The sequence below is a fragment of the Chlamydotis macqueenii genome, chromosome 5 (assembly GCF_036417535.1).
Source record: "Chlamydotis macqueenii isolate bChlMac1 chromosome 5, bChlMac1.mat, whole genome shotgun sequence".
Classification (NCBI taxonomy): Eukaryota; Metazoa; Chordata; class Aves; order Otidiformes; family Otididae; genus Chlamydotis; species Chlamydotis macqueenii.
Window position 1 is genome coordinate 69,669,737 of NC_141560.1, and position 22,595 is coordinate 69,692,331.

Here is a 22,595-nt window from a genome sequence, read left to right on the forward strand (position 1 = left end):
CAAGTTATTTCATTCCTTCAAGGCTTGAAGCTAAATTTTAGATCTGCACAAAGCATGGTTCTTATGGCTATCATATTCTCCAAAATATAATTTCTTATTGATGGCAATCAATAGCTGTCCCAACGACTTCAGAGTGGTATGCTCAGAAGAGTCATACATCATCAAACAGCACACAATCTACTTATGATATATAAAGAAGAAACTACTAAAAGCCAGTGAACAATGCATAAGAGAATTTCTAAATCTCCAGAAAAACGAATAAACTGTCAAAAATAAAAGCTGAGAAAGAGATAGATATCAAAGAGGGCAGAAAAACCTATAGGAGAGATCATAACAAACTTGCAATACATCACTATTCAACTTAAAAAAAAAAAAAAAAAAAACCAGAAAAAAACCCCAGAAAGTCTAGAAGCAGAAAATATTAATGAGAAAGAAGAATATTAATAAAAATTTATAGGAAAAAGATAGAGTACCAAAGGAAGAAGAATTATTTAATGGTGGCCTCGTGTTGCAACACTCAATTTACTTTCTTATAAGGAGAAGGAAAAGATCTCAAACTGCTGTAAAGCAAAATGAAATAGGAGGGCTGGAGTTTACTGTTTCTTCACCCTTTCTTTAAACGAATCCCCTACCAAAAGAGGAGTCAAAAAGGCTCTTAATCTAGGTAAAGAAACCAAATCTGTTAAAAAACCAAACATAGTGGATCTTTCATATCAGGAACACTTCTGTTTTCCCACAGTAACTCCTCCACCGTTTGGAAGAGCAGCTTCCTTTCACCTCATTGTTCTGTTCTTCTATTACTGTAAAGATAAGCCATACTCAAGAGTGTAAAAGTGAGCTCCAGTTGCATGTCTGAGATGGAGTCTGCATCAGAAACCTCAGCCAACTCTCTTACTTGTTTAAAGGAAGACATGAAAAGATGCCGTTCAGGTTTCAGCTCCTTTGCTCCATTCCTTTTTCCTCATAAGCGAAGAAATAGTCATTGCCGTAAAAAAAATCCAGATCTATAAACTGGATTCTACACATCCTATTTCCACTTGTATCAAGCTGTATTTTCTGCCTAGTCTGGCAGCAGCTATTCACAATTTTATATCCCAGCATCTTTAACTGCTATCACAGAAAATTCATTCATTTTCTCTCTTACTGAAAGAGGAGGGGAAATGGCACATTTAACTGTGCACTGAATGCACCATCTCATGAGACAGGCTTATTCATGGAAACCAGGGCCACAATGTGGGATAGATTTCTTTAAAAAAAGGTCTTCCTTGTTCCCATCTTGGGCTCCCAGCCCAGCAAGTCCCCTACCATGAAGGAGCAGGAGGAGGATGCAGAGATTTCTGAAGACGTGTGGATGTGTTTCGCACTCACCCAGAAGAAGGTGGGCATCCTTGATGCTTCAGCCCTGACTGAGGCTGTTCTAGCACTTCCCTTCGCTAATCACCACGGAACAAATTCCACATGAAGGGTGTCAGTTCCCCTCCCTCCTCCAGCCCCCCACAAAACCAATTTGGTATGAAAAGCAGAAGCCTCATGAGAAGATAAAACATCTCAGCCACACAGGCTGTAAAGACCACGCAAACTCCTTCCAGCATCACTTTCCAGCCCTCTTTTCTTTCCATAACGCTAACACAACAAACCTCATTAACCCTTTTTCATACTCTAATCCCCATTTAGCCGCCCCTTCTGCCTGTTTCTGCTCCAGAACCCAACGTACTGCTACGTCAACAAGGGCTGCTTCATCTAAGGGGAGCAACAGCTTCACAGCAAATGTATTATTTGCAAATAATAAGCAGAGACAGCAACAATTCCCACATTTAGGTGACAGTAAGTAGGTGGTCATACAACTCTTCTCTTCTGAGTACTTGTACGTACTCTGGATATCTCTAAAACAAATCGTGACAATACATGGGAAACTCTGCAGGTGGGTAGCTACTTAAAAGTAGCTGTGATACTGATACACTAAGACCAAACTTTTCTTTCCACAAAATTTCAGGCATTCAATTGGTTCCCACTATCACTCGTGCTAGTTTTCAAACTCACATGTTCTTAGAAGGGGAAGAGGAGAGTGGCTGAATAAAGCCAAAGCAAATAAACGTTTACTTAGTCAAAAAAAATTTGTAATTGTTCTCTCCATCAAAGAATTGTTTATACCTCAAGAATTTGGAAATGCACTGTCCCAGGAATACTGATGAAAAGGTACTTGTTATTCCTTCCAGCTAAAATAATCACTGACTCTACGGTAAAACCTCCCACTCTGGTGGCATCCGCGGGATACCAATTCCAGTGGAAGACAAGGGCACGCGTTCTCTGAAAAGCACCCTGCAGCTACTTCCTCACCTCAGCGAGGCCTCACTGCCAACAACACGTTCTTAAGCTGATACAGGGCTCTGTGAGGAAGTGTCATTCAAATTATAACCAAATATTGGATGCCCCATTCCTGGAAACATTCAAGGCCAGGTTGTATGAGGCTCTGAGCAACCTGATCTAGTCGGGGATGTCCCTGCTCCTTGCAGGGGGGTTGGACTAGATGACCTTTGAAGGTCCCTTCCAACCCTAACCATTCTAAGATTCAAATGAGGTTTTGCCACCACTGTAACATACAAGGTAAGATGAGTTTGCTCTACTGCATGAAACCAGTGGCATAAGAAACTTGCGTCCTGTTCCTTCCAGTGATTCTTACATCTCAGCTAACTTCCCCCCCACCCCCCCAACAATGCACTGTATTTCCACTCTCCAGCAGTATCGTTACTGTCACAAATAGCCCTTGCCAGTTTGGGTGCCTACAGCCAAGAAGAGCAGAAGAAAGTGCAAGGTAACAGGTGACAGCTTCAACTACATGATGACTTTTTTAACTGACTTGAAAACTCAAGTAAAGATCCATTGCACTTAAAAAAGACAGAAACCAACGGCAGCATTTCTTAACAACACTCATGTCCTTTTCTACTCTGAACAGTGGATGTTTTTTGATATCAGGAAACAGGACAAAGCCTGATATTTTAAATGGCTGTTGAATTAAATCTGTTTGGTCAAAACATTTAAACTCTAAATCTCTCCATCAGTACTCAGTTCTGCCTCCCTTCATTTTTGCAGCCCCGCGCTTTAACCCCTCATCCTATTGGAGCTCCATCGCTTGCGCACTTGATTCCCGAGCCCTCCTCAAACCAAAGCTGAAATTCCCCGTTCGCAGGGCAGTGGTTTCATGAAGCTGAAGCCCCCATTTGTGACCAAAACTTAGACAAAATCCTCTGGTTTACTGTATTACTCACAACACCTACATCTCTCTAATTACTCAGGATTTACTCTCTGGTGGGACATAGCTGTGGGATATTTGCAGAGAATGCCTGCTAAACACGTTTGTAATTCAAGAGGGAAGAAAGAGCAGCGAAGGCATAGGGAATGCAAAACCTTGCAGCAAGGATAATAACAGAAGTCCATGACCTCTACCACCACCACCTCAAGAAGCCCCTTTTGCTCTCAGACAGCTTCCGACACAGCCCCACTTATTCCCCCTATTTTACTCCTTGGTTTAGTAGATGTCTACAAAAGGGAGAACTTAAACAGCCTGTGCTTCATCACCAATGAGCAGCTCCAACACAGCTTTCAAGCACGACCAACAGTTTCATGAAGGGATCAAGTACCTCAGAAACATTTTACTTTGCTGTTAACCACAATCATTATTCTGACTATTAAAATTTTATCTTCAGAACTAGCACCTTAATTTGGAAGTGCAAGCTCAGTGATAAGTGACTGCTGAGCTCTGCTGAACTTTAAAGTGTGCCTGGCTGCTGGAGCTCTGTGAGGGAACAGCTGGCTTTGAGCGGGGCTTCCAATTAAAATATTCACACTTGGACATTTTATTACCTATACAAAGTGCAAAATGGGCATATGAGTAACATAAAAGAACACGTCAGTCCAGCATGAGGACATTAGGGATATCTCATGCTGTGCAAAGAGTCAAAAAGTCACCTGATGTGCCTGTGCTGCTGCCGTTTGGCATCGTCTCCCAGCCTGTTTAGGGATGGCGACCGGCTCCGGGAGGACGGAGTGTAACTCCCCACAGTTTTTACAGTTCCATTAGGATTATTCTGCATCTGTTGAAGTAGATGAGGTGAAAGGCTGCGGTGTGAAGAAGCAGAGGAGGAGGCTGACCACTCGGGGAGGTTATTGATGTTCAGATTGTTGTCGCTGTTGGAACGAAGTAAGATCCGAGGTGCTGCCAAGGTGCTTGGAGGTCTCCGCCTTCTGTTCGAATAGGTGGGAGCCTCTCTAAAGGGCACTGTGTGAAGAAAGACATCCAGGGTACTCTCAGACGATTTCACCATTCATATATGTTTACCACACCATAAAAAGATTTAGCAACATATGGCATTGTTTCTTCTGCGGAGACAAACTCAACCTTGCCTGCATAGCTAATTGCATTCATTATCTTTAAAACATTATTAAAAACAAAAACAACTGGGCAATGTTAACCTGTTTACTGGCTTTAATAAATAGTTAGGCAACAACAGCGGCATGGGTCTGCTCAACAGCCTGAACTGTGGTCTAGGAAATAGGAAACACCTCATTGTTGTCAAGTTTGAGTCTCAAAAAGTTCACATTCGTGCTATTTTGTCATATTCAATCAGAGAGCCATGGAACAGGGCTCATCGCCAGAATGTTTAGTGTGCGATCTTCTAAGCTCCTGCTCCCATCAGCACCCAAACTGTGAGAGTTTTGTTCTGTTTCAAGTTCAGGCCTAACCTAAAGTCTGTAGTGTTAACGGTCACCTTATCCCCATCTTCCAGGTTAAAAATTGAGGACAGAGATTTTTCTCCTGGCAGAATCTATTACATTGCTATAATCCCCAGGTATTCCTCTCTTTCTAATCTAGGCATTTCCACAGCATCTATTACTATTGTATATAGAACATACCACCCCAGGGTAATACGCTCACTCTGTCACGTGCTGTGTCCCAAAGAGAACGCGACCGTATCCAAAGGCTGCAATATACTACTTAACGAAATAGTCGTAACAGAAAACAAAAGCGAGGGCAATAAGGATGTAAAACAAACCAGAGGGCCCATCCTTTCACCACTGTTACTGGTACAGCGCTGCACTCACACAAGGGTTTGTACAAGCAGACCCCACATTTTCCAGATCTCCTTCTCTCGCTGTCATGGGTCAGGTAGACCCAAGTGCAACTTAAAAGGCAAATTTTCTAACAAAAGGCACCCAGCTATCGCTATATGCGATGGCATTTCCCATAAGATAAGGTAATAAAGGATCTGGTCCTGAAAACTCACGCTCGCCTCGGTCCCCATTCATGCAACTATTCTAATTCCAGTGGAACTCAGTGGGTTGCAGGATTTATCCAAAGTGTACATATTGACATCTGAAAAGTCACAGCAGTATCACTAACAAAAGGCAGCCAGGCATTATTCCGAGGACTTTATTGAGCTGCTGTTATTTTTAAAAAATTGTATTTCAATTGGGAAAGAAGCTCCACAAAAATATCATCCTACATGTCTAAAGTGCCAGGAATGTCTACGCATTCAATACCTTTCAAAACCACACAAAAACCAGAATAAGAACGTCTGTCATACTGTGCAAGTGAATAAAGTCACAAAAAATACAAATATACATAGGAATCAATCTGTCCTGCCTTGAAATACAGCCTTTAATTGAGAGAACACAGCAAAATTTAAGGTTTCAGAGCAAAACTGAAAGCATATTTATAACAAAAAAAAAAGATGTAACTGCAAGTAAAAGCATGTTTTATATCATTTTCACCAGAATCAGTTTATGATTAACTATGATTCTGAATATTTTAAAATAACATCCTTTGTACTTCTAATGAGCTGAAACTTTCTCTGGTAAATAGCTCAACAACATCAGAACAACCAACAAGAGAACAGTGTGCACAGAAAAGGCTTTAAATTCAATTTCTTAGTATTTCATATGAAATGAAGCTGAAATAAGGGAAGTAGTCTTTAAAAGCAGTTAAAGGGGATAAAGCATAAAAGTCCAATATTTATGCTAGAAACCAGCAGAAGTTCTGTCTAATTTTCAGAATATTTCAATTTTTTTTTCCATATTTCCTATTCAAAGCAGCAGAGTATGTCACTGAAAGCACCTTGGTGCTTCAAATGTCACGATGAAAGCCCAAGTTATTACTAATTTAAAGAAAACTCACAGCACTTATTTCCAAAATTGATATATACAGATCCCCTAGACAGATGTCTGACACAAACGTGCCATTTCTGCCTTCTTGTATTTTTGACATTTAGAATACGACTCTAAAAATTATTTCACTGAAGACGGGGATCTTCCCCAGGTAGAATAAAGCAGAACAGCTACTGTAATAATTTCAGTAAAGGGGAAATCACACAACGCCGAATACAGGGAATGTTCTGCACACGGAGGTTTGCTAGCTGAAGGTCTAACGCTCTTCCCTTCGGGTCACCAAAGTTTGTCTTGGACTTCAGCAAAAATTGCATCTGACCCTTCAATTTTAATTTTTCTATGAACTTAACCAGGTAATGCTCCACACAGACTGCCGAGCCTTCCAGCCACAGGCTGATCAAACGAAATACTGCCAGCATTTTGGGGCTGTTTACTCTAACTTTGGGGAGACTGGTGGGATATCTTCTGGCAGGAGTGGGAGGGAGCACGAGGGGCACGGCGACAGGACGGACGGAGAAGAGCTGAGCACGTTTATACAGACAGGTTTTAGAAAACACACAACTGGCGCATCATTCCTATGGAAAAACAGGGTATGTTTTGTACATACACACCCTCCAGGTACCGGATTAAATTAATTCTTTTTTCCTTGCATACCTTACGAGGATTTTACATGGCCACTTAGGAGTTAGCTTTTGCTTTGCTATTAACGTATTCTTAAGGAGAGGGAGAACTACAAGCAAAATTAGCCTCTCCTACAGAAAATAAACAGGAAAGGGGACGGCTAATTCCCCCAATTGACGTGTGTCTAACACCAATCTTTTATAGAAAGAGTTAAAAATAAGCATTTCCGTGCCTAAAGTGATTAATATTCCACCCAACTGTTTCTTTTCCCCAGCAATCTGCAAACTGTAAGTGGGTGGAGATTTTTTTTTTTAGCTGCTTCTTATAGGCATTATTTATATTATTTTTACAATTAAAAAAAAAAAAATAACTACAACACACAACGATGAAACGCAAATGTCCCCGCTTTAACCCCTGTTGGGCACCGGTTTTCCCTAATATTTCACCACGTTCAGAACTGTAAGTATAACTGCTGCAAAACTTGTCTGGTAAAAACACTGGATATAAAATGACAGGAAAACATCTGAACTAATTGCATGCTGCTCAAGTTTAAAATTATCATCCCTCAAAGCATACCTGAAAGTACCATTTAATCCTTCCCCCAGCTCTCAGATGCATTTCATACATCTAAAGGGGCAATTCAGCATCATTCCCTGAGAAACCTGACCTAGGAAATTCCTTACATGTCTTCAAATGCATTTCTTAGGGAATAAAAACATTTTTATAACTACTTGACTCCGCAGAGAAAAAAAAAAAAAAAAAAAAAAAAAAAGATCTAAAATGAATCAAGTCACATCCAGCCTTAATAATCACTTGTCTAAACGGAGTGTCTAACACAAAGTAATTTTGAAAAAGAAATTGCAGGAACTGATTAATTATAGAGTCACTAAGCCGATCATATTCAACGTACACAAGAAAACACCGCTCTGAAACATCAAAGTGTTCTGCTTTCATCGCTTACCTTCTTTCTTTGTGAAGGCATTTAACAAAGACTTCATTTTCCCTTTTTACTTTAGCAGCAATCCCCTCATTATATAACCTTTGCTAGGAAGAAAGAGGTAAAAATAAAAAAAAAATAAAATAAAAATACAGCTACCCAATTTCTATGTGTTCAGGCTGCCTGCACCCTGACATAAGCAGCAGGTTTCTGGGCACTGTGGAATTGCGAGCATAGCCGGGCATGCAGTACCCGGCGTTCTGGTGACAAAGCCCACCCCACATTCTGTCTGTCAGCTGGGAGCCAACTGTGCATAGACTGGAGCTGCTCAAAAAAAAAAAAAAAAAAAAAAATCTTGCTATCTTTCACAGCATTAGTCATGTGAACACCACCGCCACAGCCTCGCAGACGATGCTCTCGCATCCGCGAGCGCTGCGTTTGTAGGGCAGCGAATGCCGGGCTGAGGGAGGTGCAGGCGGCCGGAGCTGCGAGGGGGCCAAAAATTCAAATTTGCAAAGGGGCAGGGGGGGAGCGAGGTGCGAACACGCGCTTGGCAGCGGTGCTCGGCAGGGGAAAGGGAAACCTCGACAGAGATGAGAGCTGCTGTAAAGGTGCCTTTCCCTTCTACGCTCGCACAGCTGACCCTCAGTGCTCACGGGGTTTGGCTGTCTGTTGGGCTTTTTTGGCTGTTTGTTCCCTTGCTTATCGCAATGCTCCAGAGGCAAGTTGAGGAGAAGTACAAATCACCCCAAGCTTCACACAATGACTATGTTAAGAACAGAAACAAAACTGCCACTAAACGGAATATCTTCACGTGGCCTATATTCCAGCCTGAAACAGAGGAGAGACAAACACAATTATTTTCCGCTCCTCTTCCACTGCATTGCAATAAAACAGAAATTTTTTTGCACATTTTTGAAAATTTGACCAAGCTGTTTCACTAAATCCAATGCAGATGCCAGAAAAGAAGCGATGCAGCCAATGCAGTTTTTAAAGTACTAATTCTGACAGAAAATCCTAGAGATTGCTATGCCAGCCAGTGCAAACCTGCTCCCAGAAGAAGAGCACATGAATGAAATGGGTAGAGAGGAAGCAGGGGGGAGGTGATAAAAGTCACAAAAATTGCAACCATAACTTGTTAAATGTAAGATATAAAAATTCCAAAGAATAGGAAACTCACTGGTTTTTTTTTTTTTTAAAAAGTAATCTACATCAAAAAATTGCCTTCAAATAGTATAAACTACATAAGAGTTAATAAATATTTATTCCATTTCACACATCTCTGCTGATCACTATAACGCATGTATTTTGAAAATTCGGTCTTTTTCTTACTGAGGAAACTGCTTCAAGACAGACAGAAAATAAATTACTTAAATGGATTTAACCTCTGTATGCATAACGATCTCCTATTTAACACAACACTGAAAAGCATTAGTAAGCAGAAATAAATTGAATGGTTTGAATTTCATTTAACATTCCAGTGTTTACATAGTTATTAATTTATAAAGAAAGGAATATTTACCTTAATTAATAGGATTTTACGCTTTGGTTCAATTTATCTTTAAAAGCAAGGGCTCTTAGTAGGTGGAAATCTTACCAGAGGACACAGCACACGTACATCATTAAATGCCTTTATTTGACAGGAAGAATTTTCTTCTCAACTTTGCAAACATGCAAAGCTTTCTAAAGAATAACTTTGAAGTGTTATTCACTAACTTTGAAATATGTGCATTAATTAGCTCCCCAGAAGAATCAATATTTTCAGAACAAGTGCCATGCCAGAATAACCATGCCACTGCTTTTGCTGGTGATCCTTACTTTTGGCAATCGCAGGAGAAGATCTGTGTCTCCGTAGCTCCAGGCACTGCTGTAACGCCTGTGGGCACAAGTTTCCTAGGGAGTGCATCTTAATTTTACACAGTGTAGGGTGATATACTTTCTTGATGATGCAGAGCATAGCTTGATCCCTGTCTACTTCCAGAGGAGAATTACCTGTTGTGCCCAGAGTAAAAGAAGAAAATCACTGCCTCCCTATGCTCAGTTCTGCGGTTTAATATCCAGAAAAAAATTACGTACAGGCCAAGCATTAACTATCTCCAAAGGGATGGGACCTCAGCGTTGCTTGTCTTTCTTGAAAGGCCCAGGACATTCTGCTGGTGTAGAAACCTGGGAGTTGAATCCTCAAACTGCCTTTTCCTTGATGTGGGTGTCAGTGTTTCAGAGTATCGGTAGCCTACGTACCTCATCACAGCAGCGGGGCGAGGAAAGGGTTAACTCAATTGTGCTCATTCACGTCTGTTCATATACAGTAAAATAAAAACAGACAGGCAACTGTAGTCAATCAAAATCAATCCCAGGGGGTATTTTTATTAGATTCTTCCCAGAGCTGCAGCATTTCATCATCTAGCAGTTTCTAATCAGTCTTATAAAAACATAAAAAATCCTAAAGTCACTTGCAATTATTGAGTTTCATGGAAATTGTGGGAACTCCTGATCCACACCATCAGATGTATCACCTGATGACTGATCATTTTGTTCTATTTAACTGTCTTTTCCCCAACGCAGGAAATATAATTTCTTCCTACATGGCAGAGCCTACTGCAGTAAACACCATTGTACATTTGGAAAATATGACAATCAAGGAAGTCAGTGAACTATCTACAGCTGCAGTTTTGGGGTTTTTTTTCCTCATTTTCACTAATAACCTATTCGTATTTGTTTATTTTAAACTGAAGTCCTAAAATCTGTGGCATTGAGAAGTTAAAAAAGAAAATACTCCAGCAGCTTGCACCTTTTCCTGAAAGATTTTCTGCCTCACAATGGTAGTCTTTCTATTATTAGCTCAGGACAAAAACCTAATAATTTGACTACGCTAGCACACACCAACAACACAACCCACAAGCCATCAGCATCCATAATCTAAAAATCATGAAGAATCTTACAAATAGAGGTGAGCTAAGCCCTAACCTCCCTACTTCTCCCGTGGGTGCTCAGGAAAATGTCTGTGAGCTCTGCACGGGGATGTCTCTGAGAAGAAAAGGCCACCTTAAATAGAAATCAAAATATGTGCTCTTAATTTAATTTTTAGTAGCATTTTTTTTGTACATTGGTAACACTAGGCTCCCACATTTTTATAGGTATTTCAGTCCATAGATCCCATTGGAAATCTGTGGAAATCACTGACTTATATACTCTTGAGGATCTATTTTTAGGCAGTTAAATGCCTTCAGAAAAAGCAAAAAATTATCTGTTTGACCATACTTAGGCTCTTGCTTAATCTTCCCACCAACACATCTCTAAGAGCAAGGGCTCCTCAGATAATGGTAGAACACAGTTACAATGCCATGCTTTATTCTTCTTCGGTTTTGTCCATTTGGGAATTCTTGCTAGAAAAATCCCCTGAACTTGTATACATATCTAGGTTTTTGACAAAAATACAGTTCTTAGCATGTACAAATGCACTTCTCGCCACTATAAAATAGGCTTCCCGTATGCTAAGCCACCAAATGGAGAGTTAGATAAGAAAAGACAGATTCAAATATAGACTGCAAAGTACAAAAAGACTCTTGGAGAGGAAAAAAAAAAAAGAGAAAAAAAAAAAGAAAAAAAGAAACCACCACAAAACCAAAAAAACCCCTAGGTTGGTACAGTGCCTCTAGAATACTTATTCCACAAAGCCGCAAGGTAGCAAGGAACTCGGGCAGATGTGACAGATTCAGAAGGAATCCACCTCAGGGGAACAACTAAACCTATTTTATAAAGGAGGTTTTTTTTTTTCTATTTTTCTGAAAAAATCTGGGGAGTTTGCTCAGGAAACTGCAGTTAAACCAGCACTGAGAGAGAAGCATCTGAGCCCACTCAAACGGCGCTTGAAGAGCCCAGCCTTAGCATCTCTCTTGCCACATCACCATTAGCATCTTCTTACCACCCAGCTACTACTGGTACCCATCAGCTCCTGTTAGCAGCCTTCAGGCAGTCGAGCCAAGTTTGAAGGGTAGGATGGGGGCAGGAGACCACGTGTAGGAAAGGACAGCAGAGGGATGGCTCAGGAACAGATGGCAGGAGTTATCAATTAGAAAAAACAACCAAAAAAAATAGCAGTGCAAGTACCAGAGCCATGTGGCAGACATCCCTTCCGTCACCTGGCACTGTATCACGTGGCCGTCCCCAAACTTTGCTCTGCGTGACACGGGCCACTCTCTCTCTGCTCTGCTGAGGAACCCAGCGCAATCACAGAACTTGATTAAAAATCAACAACAAGGAGTTGGAAGGCTTAAGTGGAGGCAACTCTTTTTGTGGTGAACTGGCCACTGCTGGGCTCCGCAATTCTGCAGAAAACACTCAATTCCTGTTATTAGCAGTATATAGTATATACTAAGGATGTGATGTATGTGTTTGGGAGTATATTTCAAAGGAATTTAGAAGTTGATGAATATACAGTTGCCACGCGTAAATGTGCCTAAAAATCATGGGAAATGAAAATCAATCCCTCTTTATTTTATTCACATGATTATAAATAAGCCTTTGCTAAGATTACAGCAGTCATGCAAGAACAACAAAGAGCTGGACACTCCTGCATGTTCACCTTAAGGCTTTACTCTCAGATGCTTACACAACATCAAGAAAATACCAAGAATCTTCTGTTCAAATTATATTAAAAATTGCGAAGTATTGCTTTAAACTTGTTACACATAGGAATAAATGCCTGAAATCTCTTTGATAGCTTAGAAGATAATAGGTTTAGAAATCATGATCCAAAAGAGCTTGAATGTCATGGGGCTTCCCTTTTTTTAAAAAAAAAAAAAAAAAAAAAAAATTACTAGGCTTGATGTGGCAATACTTGCACATATACAAAGCTCTGCAGCGATACAGATCTACAGATCAGAATTTACCTGAAAACCGAAATAAAACCTCCATTCATATGGACAGGAGGCTGCTTTGTAGCCCACAATAGTGGGAGGAATCTGGGTCAGGGGTGCAGATAGAAGTGGAACAACGGAAGGTTAAAAGGTGAGGAAACAAAACCCTCCAGTTTCGTGTGAAAGGCTGGAAGCGGGGAGGAAACAATGGCCCGTAATCAGGGATGTGTCTTGCAAGCAGCAGCTTGAAGAGAGAGAAAAGCACAGTGGCTGAAGGAGAATTTTAAAACATGATGGAAATCCATCAGCAAAGCCGAAGAGAAAAGTCTATTAGAATAACATGTACGGCTCACTTTCATTCCAACAGGTATACTGCCATAAAGAAAAAGCAGCTCATCCCAGTAAAAACCTGTATTTTATGGAGTTTTGTTTCTGCAGAGTATTCTTCCTCAGACAGATGTGGTGAGCGCCACTGCAAACAAGGGTTTCTCAAGTTTTTTTTTTATTCCCAGAGCACCTATAGCCCCTCATTTCTATTCTGCATGTTTGAGTTTAAAGCAACATCCAGTCTTACCCTGAGTAATACAAACAACTGAGATAAATATTTGTATCTACCTTCTCTACATTCGTGCAGCCAGATAACAAAGTTTCCTCACTGGTTGTGAAGACAAGGAAAAAGAAAATCTTTTAAAAAATAAACAGTTACGGTGAACCTTTTCAAAAAAGGCAATGGGTGCTTGCAGTAGATGAAACATGAAACCACTTGTTTTAAGTGATTTCTTTAAATACGGGCTGAGCTGATTTCAAGGTCTGTTTTCATCAGCAAGTAGAGCTCGTCCAGGATCGTTCCTCTTTATACCGCAGCGCACTGTTAGCAACCGGCTACTCAGAAGGGTCGTTGAAGCAAGAGATGAACAACTTATACGGTATCTGGACAGAAAGATCTATTTAGCTCAGACGATCAGCTTGAACTGAAAGCATTCAAGTGTGAACCCCTGAAGCTGCATTCTTTTACCTCCAACAATCAGATACAAAATACAAATCAAATATAATTACATCCCACTACAAATTCTCATGCTTTTTAAACAAGCCGGTGAAAGGATGGTGCAATTTTCTCCACTAATAATATGCTGGGAAATCTAGTCCTGATGCAGCACCACTCAGAAGCATTGAATTACACAACAAATTAATTTTGTTCTTTGCATTATATATACATTGAGTTGGGAAAAATACCATTTAACATCACAGGGCTGTGCATATCCCAACCCACATAGTTTATGTTAAAGAAAAAAAAAGCAGTGTCATTCAGAGAGAGGAGAATTTCATGGCTGGTAACTCCTGCAAAGATGCCTGATTCTTCTTTTAATGTCTGACACTGATGGGCCTTGGATGCAGCATCCAAATTTGTGGGTTGCAGTCTGATGTTGCAGAAGAGAACAAAGACAAATGAAGCTACACAAGATGATTAGAAAAAACAAATACACCAATATTGAATTGCATGCTGCTTCTGTGTTCTGCTGTTGTACGGAAAACAATCTAATTTTGCCATTGTGGAACTTTCCTCCTACCAAAAGCTCTCAACGAATCCCTTAAATCACTGTGTTGTTCCCGGCTTTATTCAGTGATTTGATTTCACTGCTTTAATCTAAGTGTGAACCTCTTTAGTAAATAGTGGGACAAAGCATCTGTGCTTCCAAAAGTGTTGGTGGATCGTGTCAGTTTTATTTAGAATAACACCATTTTCATAACTGAAAAGTTTATATTGCTCTCAATGGGGGGAAAAAAAAATTAAAAAAAAAAGATTGGACTCTCGTAGAAGTTACACAATATATAATTAGTCGAAGTGGTCAAACGGCGTGCCACAGGCACGTGCATTATGCTAGGAGAATTTATGTAGATAAGTAATTGTTGGGAGGATGAGGGTGTTGGGTAAATTCATGCGTACTATTTTAGGTGTCAGCCAGTTGGATCCAATTCTCCAGGCTGCTTTGCTTGCAGCACTACTCCCCCAGCACACTGGGTATTAAATGCTTCCACTTGGCTCTGGCAACATTTTACAGTCCCTGTGCAGAAGTCTGAATGTTAACACCAGGTGCATAAGGATGGAAAGTGCAGCTACTATGCATGCCAGCTTTAGAGCCCATCCTCAGCTCAGGTGTTTCTCAAACATACAGTTACTCCTGATCTGAGCAACCTGATCTAGTCAGGGATGTCCCTGCTTCTTGCAGGGGGGTTGGACTAGATGACCGTTGAAGGTCCCTTCCAACTCTAACTATTCTATGATTCTATGATTTACTGCAAGGCAAACAACAGAAGAAACCAAGCCATGACACTAAAGCTCATGCATGACTGTGAGCTAGCCCAAGGTAGCAATTATAATAAAACAGCAAAGAAACAAATCCACAATATCTTCTTTTAGCTCCAGCTCCTCCCTCTTCTTCAACTCTTAAACCTCGGTGTCTTTCACTGCCATTTTTCATCCTTGTTTTCCCTCCTTCTCACACCCTACCGTCACTTTTCACTGCTTCCATCACCAGTTCTCTGAGGATAATCCATCTGTCTGCCACGCAGAGCCAATGGGAAATAAATGACACGCAGGAGAGAATTTCTAGAAGATACCAAGTCATAGCAAAGTTACATAAAATTAGCAACGAAGGCAAATGGATAGGGACGGAATGGTTGAGGAGGGGCCAAGAAAACTGTATACAAGGTATTTCATACAGAAGAGGAAGATCTATAGGAGGTCACATCACACAAATGTCTAAGAAGAGGGGAAAACAAATCACCCAAACTTCATGTGATGAAGTTCAATTGTGAAGAGAGGAGGGAACAATCAAGCAGTTAATATGACATTACTATGTCTTTTTAACACCTTATTGCACTCTCAGGGTAATATTTTCATTGAGCAAATAATATATTATTGTACTGAGGAGACACAGCTGGGCTTCAGCCGCCAGCAATGGAACTACTGAATTGCAAGAGCTTTTCAGTCTACTGGTTGGCTTCCTACAAGCGTACACTACTTTATGATGCATTTAATGTCAAAACTGTGCATTACCACTCTCATTCTTATTTTACAGTAGAGCAGCAAAAGGAGCCCATTCTTATTCTGGCAGAGGTTATATCAACAAAACCATAAACTAAGTGCCAAGAGAACTAAAGAGAACTAAATTGTTGACTCTGCAGCCTCCCTGAAGCCCATGAATCTGTAAGTAGTGAGAGGAGAATTTAAGGAGAGGACACTGTTGTCAGTTTTGAGTGTGGAAGAAGCCACTAAGACCTCCATATTCCATAGACTTGCAAAACAAACTAGAAAGCAAAAAGCATTTACATAATTCTAGACGTAGCTTCTCAAATGTGGAGTTAATGAGAACCATCATTACTGCACCCCATGTTTATCCTCTGCACACATTTCTTCCCTCCTAAGCTATAGTTACACTTCTGAGACCACACACATTTCGGTTCCCTGAGCAGAGAGTCTCCCACCGCAAATTTCCGATTGTCTTTTATGCTTACAGGTAGTAGATATGCAATGCAACCATTCAACCCTCAAAATACCTTCTCTTCTAAACAGAGGAGAGCAAGCTCTAAAGTCATGTTATCAAGCAGGATCTTGAAAAGATAAAACCCAATAATTTAAGCTGATAATTGTCTCACTATCCTTAGTTCCATTTAGACATTTGGTGCTAAAAAGAAACTAAAACACTGCTGACTTATTCATTAAAATAACAGCATTTTAAATTATATTAGTAGCCTACATTTCTTCATCTCAAAAATAACCGTTAATGAATCATGCTGGTATAAATAAGAAAGGATAAAAAAAGAACATATCCGCTGTAACAGGGGGTTATCTTTGTACAAATCTGTAGGTGTTTGCTGCATTCGTAATGTTCTCCGTGGTTAATCCCATTGAGAAAGGAAGGCTTGCTCACTGAAGAGTTTGAGGTGGATTAATAATTCAAGTTAGATTAGCAATACTATGCCTACTTCTGGTTCAAGAAATCATTCACTTGCATTTTACAATGTCTGAAAATTTTAAGGGAAGACTTTTCTCCCCCATCAGTGTAGCCTGTTTCTCGATGGCTGCAGATTAAGTTCTGAGATGGTGCACTGACAGCTGAGTTTAGATTTTCTGTAACAGGGATATGAAAAAGAACTCTTGTTCACACAGGTTATTAAGTCAGAGCAAGCAAATAAGATCAACTGAAACAATAAAGAAGGTGCAAGTTTAAAACCCAGCATCAAAAAGTAACCTTATGTACATACTATTTCAGAAATATTACCACTTATTCTTACATTTCTGGCAGCAGTGGTAGATATGGCGACATGATATTCATTAATTCAGCGGAAAATGCGTGGCTGACGTCCAAGACGTTACTATGAAAATAGAAGTGTGCTGCATATTATTTGGCAGTCACACCCCCGGACATCATGCGTACTACAATAAAATTTGACTTCCGTGTTCAAGTTTCAAAATAACTGTTTTCTTCGAGACAAGAAGTGATGCAAATAAAGCTAGTAGGAAACAGCAATGCACATGCCTAAAAAAGAATGGGATCAGAGAAAGGAGAGTAATTGCATAAATCAGCAAATTGCATGTGTTGTTCTCTACTAAGCCATGGCATTTCAGGTGCAGATTCTTGTGTTTCAGAATAATTGCAGACTGTGTGTTTAGGAGAGAAATTATTCTCATGTTGGCATTCGCTGTACACATGTGTAACTGCTATATGTGTGCACCAGCACTTTCGTTCGAGGAAGGACCGTTTGGCACTAACCACCTAGGATCTAGCCTGGCGTTGTCTAGAGAAACAGATCCAAACTGAGCTGATGATTGTACTCACATATTCAAAGGCACAATTTCAGGTATGAGAATTTTAAGCAATACAGAGGACATGTTTATAGGCAAAAAAATTGTGCATGAAGAATACACTATGTATCAAAAGAAAAAGGTACATAAGATCAAACAGATAAAACTGTAACATAGAATCATAGAATGGTTAGAGTTGGAAGGTGCCTTCAAAGGTCATCTAGTCCAACCCCCCTGCAAGGAGCAGGGACATCTCCAACCAGATCAGGTTGCTCAGAGCCTCATCCAGCCTGGCCTTGAACGTTTCCAGGGATGGGGCATCCACCACCTCTCTGGGCAACACAAACCATGTATTTCAGATATCACATTAGGAAGCTTCAGTTGAGAAGTGAATTCAAACCACTTGCAATATTTTCTTGTTTACTGATATTTGTAGTAGAGATCCAAAATGAAAGAAAGATCCAACCCTCAGCTCTACCAGTAGACACCAGACACGGTTTCACCGGGAACTTGTGGTGCAGCAATCCTGCAATGAGCCCCGAGCAGCTCTGGTTTCTGAGGAACCACTGCTTCTAGACAACATACAGGTGACCACAGTCCCCAGGACACCTCCATTGCAACAGGGGAACAGAAACACAGCTAAAGATTATTTGCATCCCCCACACCATGTTCCCAGTGGGGGTCAAGAAAGCCCAAGGCCACTCCATTGGCTGGCCGATAACTGGTGGAAAGGTGGTGGGACAGAAAAAGAATAAACAAATTTATGAAGTTGGGGAAAACTTTTATAGAATCACTGCAAGATTAAACATTCCATAAAGCCTTAATATCTTTTTCCTGATCCAGAATGTGGCAAGAAATTTAGAAATAACTCACCCTAAAGTCCCCTGGCTAGAACCATGCTTTCCTTTATGGTGTGAAGCTGCAAGGAGTATCACAGGAATGTCAGCCGAAAAGGAGGAGAAATAAATAGGACTCACAGGACACATCTGAGGCCAAAAAATAAAGTATAAATGGAAGTGGAAGGACTGGAAGACAGGAAGAATATACAGTGAAATTCCAGTGATTCCCAGCACATCTGGGAGATACAGCATCACAGAGTTTTGACACTGGCTTAACTTGGAAGAGATGCACCTCTTATTCTACAGGTTAAGTAACAAACAGAAAAGACACAGCTGTTTAAATCCTAATCCCAGTAAAGGTGTTCTAGCTTTTGCTATGGACCCCAATAGGACCAGAATTTCAGTCAAGAAATAAAGGAATGGTGCAAGATAGAGGATTATTACCTATAACCTACGTCGGATAACTAGAAGAATAGAAGAGTATAAAAGCATAGAAAGAATTGGAGGTATTTCTCCTCTCCCCCTACCATTCCTTTGAACAATCATAGCTCATGGATTTTTCTGAGCACATAACTGGGAAGAGCAAACAGGGCGCAGCCCTGGTTCACAACAGTCAGATAAGCTGGAAGGCAGTTCTCCGCAGCCCGTCACGACAACAAATCACATTTCAGTCCAAAAGCTGTACGGAGCAGCGCAGTGGATCCCTACCTCTACAGCTGCCCTGTATTCTAGTGCAGCCTTGGCTTAGCAAAATAAACAGAGAAAAGCCATTTGCTGCCTTGATCCATCAAGGGAGTGGAATAGTCTGGAGCAAAAGTGAAAAATTTCACAACTGTAGACAGAAATCGCCGTGAATCGTGCTCTCCAGAGTACAACTTCAACAGAAGAACAAGCCAGTAAGCCTTCCATTTCATTATTCAAACATCATAAATATTTCAATAGACGAGGTTCAAAACATTAAATCGGAAACTCATTTTTAACTAGTGCTCCACTGGTCCATTATCAAAAGAATGGGCAGGGTTTTCATAGTACTTTCTTTTTCTGACATGATCAAAACGCTTAGCATTTAAACTCTGTTAGGTTTTTTTAGACGAGCCTATATGACAATTTCTGATCATTAACTGAATGGATAGCCTTTTCTGGAAATACATATTGCTGGGGTAAGTAACATCATAAACAAAATACAGATTATCTCACCTCATCATCACCTTGCTCTGTCTCAACGTGGATTTTATTTTAGAATCTCACCAATTAAGGCCTTACTGACCAATTCTAACCTTCATCTGTGTTCCTTAAAGGTCTGAACTACCAGTTGCTATGCTCCATTATGGCTGGAAAAACCTTTGTCTGTAAATCAAATTGATTATTCTTATCTATTCTATCACTTTCCTTCACAGGAAAAAGGTGGACAGGAGGGGAAGTAGCTACCTCCTAATTAAAGTTCTATGGCTGATGGCAATTTTCTTGGCTTTCACAACATTGCTGCTTTACGTCTATCAATATTCTGCATTTTCGATACCTACTGAGTGCAGGTGGTGCCTAGAGTCAGCGACAGAACAAACCCCCCAACACACAACTGTCAATGCCAGGTAAGGAACACGCCTTCACTAACAGGGAGTGCTGTAAAAAAAAAAAAAAAAAAAAGACATGCAAACACACAGAGAAAAAGAGGAGAGGAAAAAAAAAAACTCCATAGCACAAGTAAGATGTACCTAGCTTGGTACTACATGCAGGGAATTTGGGAGGATACAAGGATGCAAGATCATCTTCTTTGCTATTCGTGCCAAAAGCAAGATGCTCTAAAAGCAGCGATTTTTGCACGCGTTCATGGAAGCCACACACAGCTAGTGGGAATTTCGAGCATGATCACAGCACAACAACCAAGACCTCTAAGGTCCTCAGGCTTGTTAGGGGAATAAAGTTATGAAAGGAATGAAAACAGGTATTATATAACTTTCGTTTCATTCAAGAACACATCAATTTTTCTCAAGCATTAGGTAGGAACTTACTCATTACTAATCTGCAGGCATTAAAAATTTGATTTCGTAATAAGGTAGGAAGGATATTAAAATAATTTTTTTAAGAGGATAAGCACTAAGTAATTCATGTAAGTAACAAAAGCACTTGAGCGCGGCAAGCACAGAGCAAAATCCAGCAGACACTGTCGGACTTGGGCATTTCCGCAGCATATTCCCAGATCAAAGAGCAAAAGGGAACATGGCTCATGCGTGATTTTTGAGGAGTCGGGAAGGTCTGGCGAGGCGAGCATTATGCTAGAGCTAAAAGCCATCCTTTACTCAAAGTATTCCATGTAGATCCACCTGAGAAGCCTCTACGCAATTTCTCGTTACGCCAGGTTGCCATTGCTCTGGATAGTGAAAGGTTACTGCCAATGCTGCTATGGGATGGTGGATTTACCATTAAGCATCTTTTCTAGGTCCATTTAATTGAATTCTGAAAGATATACTTCAACAGGGCAACATACAACCAGTTTAAAAAAAAAATCCTAAAATGTACCTTTCTACACCATTAGGCATCAACTACCCGTAAAGGTCTAGCATTTTTGTGCCCCATATCACACGGTGTTTAATTGTAGCTGAAGTAATTTGTTCTACCAGTCTCCACGTGGGCATACTTGGAGCAGCACTGCAGCCCTGCCATACAGGGAAGATCAGGGGCTGTTAAAAAACTGCTGTCTCATAGGCAATCTCACCAGAAAAGAGAAAGAGAAGAGACAGACCCGTAGCCTTTACACGTGCAGGATGGAACAAGATAGTTAATTAGAAGCTTTGCGATGGATCATAATGCATTGTTTCGGAGCTAAACAGCCCCCAGACGGCCCAACTGCGTTTGCGTCGATAATTCCGATCAGTTCGTTAAAGGATGGCGCTGAGGGCGCTTTCAGGACTGGCACAGTTGCATTTCAAACACCAGGATTTAAATGGGATTTTTAAGTGAGGGAAATATTTAAGAGGGTTATTATTAAACTTATGGAATAACTTTCACTTATTGCTTAGATTTTTATATATCGCTACACAAAAAAAAAAGAAATCATTACTTATACTAGGTGATACCTTAAGAAACCACCATTCAGCATTCCAAAGGACGGCACTTTTATTCACAGGTATTTAAGAACTAGCTTGACTAAATAAATATGTCTCATTTGCACAATATCGTCGGAGGACTGAAAAGAAAACACAACTAAATTTTACCCTATAGAAAAATACCTGCTTCTTTATTTTTCTTTAAAGTATCTAGATCTACACCAGGAAAAATCTTTCAAAAATATATCCTAGAAAAATCAACACTTTCGCCCACTGTGGTCTGAATATTCTAAATCTGTCCAGTAGCATGCATCTGCAAAAAGTCATCATCAGATCATTTTCTGTCCCATAGCAACCACTTTGTTTTCTCAGGGAAATAAAATATTTTTACAGCCTTAGGCAATACCTTTCTCTGCACGGTTTCCTAAATGAAGCTGTTTGCATTCTAAAGCTAACATCACAATTTACACTGGGCTTCACAGAGATTTATAGCTGTTTATGTGGAAAATAAAACGCTAGCCATAGGCTTTCTAACTGTAGGTACCTGTGCATATGCGTGGATAAGAGAAAGGGAGCAAGCATTTCACATTTTATATAAAAAGTCTGGCATTGTTAATAAAAAATTGCTTATTTAAAGTAACAGATTCAAGTTATTAGATGCATTTACATTATTAAACAATTATGTAAAAGAGAGCAATGGCAAGAGGAGAGGGGTAATGTTTTAATGATCAGAATGTGCAATGATAATTCAAGTCTGAATTTTCTCAGTGATAAGAAGGTAAATAAGGCGCTGGGGACTATAAGCAGCTTGATAGGATCTTCCCATAACTGTCCCAGTTGACAATGTCATGGCAATCCAGAAACTTCAGGGCTGTTGGCCAGAGCCACCAGTTCTCCAACAAGGGTTCTTCGGTATTTCAAAGGTCTCTGCAGAGCTGTCTTTTTCTTAAAAGGGTTTTTTAATTATTAAATCACAGTAAAGTGACTATACCCATTTTAAATAATTCACCAATGCTATTTTACCGTGCAAGTCACTGCTGAAGTTCCCTACAGGCGTTATGCAGAAGCATATGTGAAGAGAGAAGTACAAACTGTAGTAGCATGCCACCAAAAGAACGTCAAAAAAAGCCGTAGAAGCAGACTTCGTTCAACATCATGACTTAATGGAATCATGTGAGAGCTTGGGCGCTGACCTGAATGGTGTCTCCATTCAATAAGCACAAAGGGAGTATCATGAAAGAAGAATCCCTTTTTTTTTTTTTTTTTAAATAATTATTACTTAGCAATCCTATCATGCCTTCTCACAACATCAAAATGGTACCATTT

The 22,595-nt window shown here is 40.2% G+C and overlaps 1 protein-coding gene across 2 annotated transcripts in view; it reads right to left on the bottom strand.

Moving 5' to 3' along the window:
* The window catches only part of SHANK2 (SH3 and multiple ankyrin repeat domains 2), a 318,926-nt gene that overhangs the window by 219,704 nt on the left and 76,627 nt on the right, over positions 1 to 22,595 (bottom strand). For both annotated transcript variants that reach the window (XM_086748644.1, XM_086748645.1), the window contains one exon: positions 3,967 to 4,276. In XM_086748644.1, the coding sequence (XP_086604770.1) occupies positions 3,967 to 4,276 (310 nt within the window). The remainder of the gene's footprint in view (positions 1 to 3,966; positions 4,277 to 22,595) is intronic.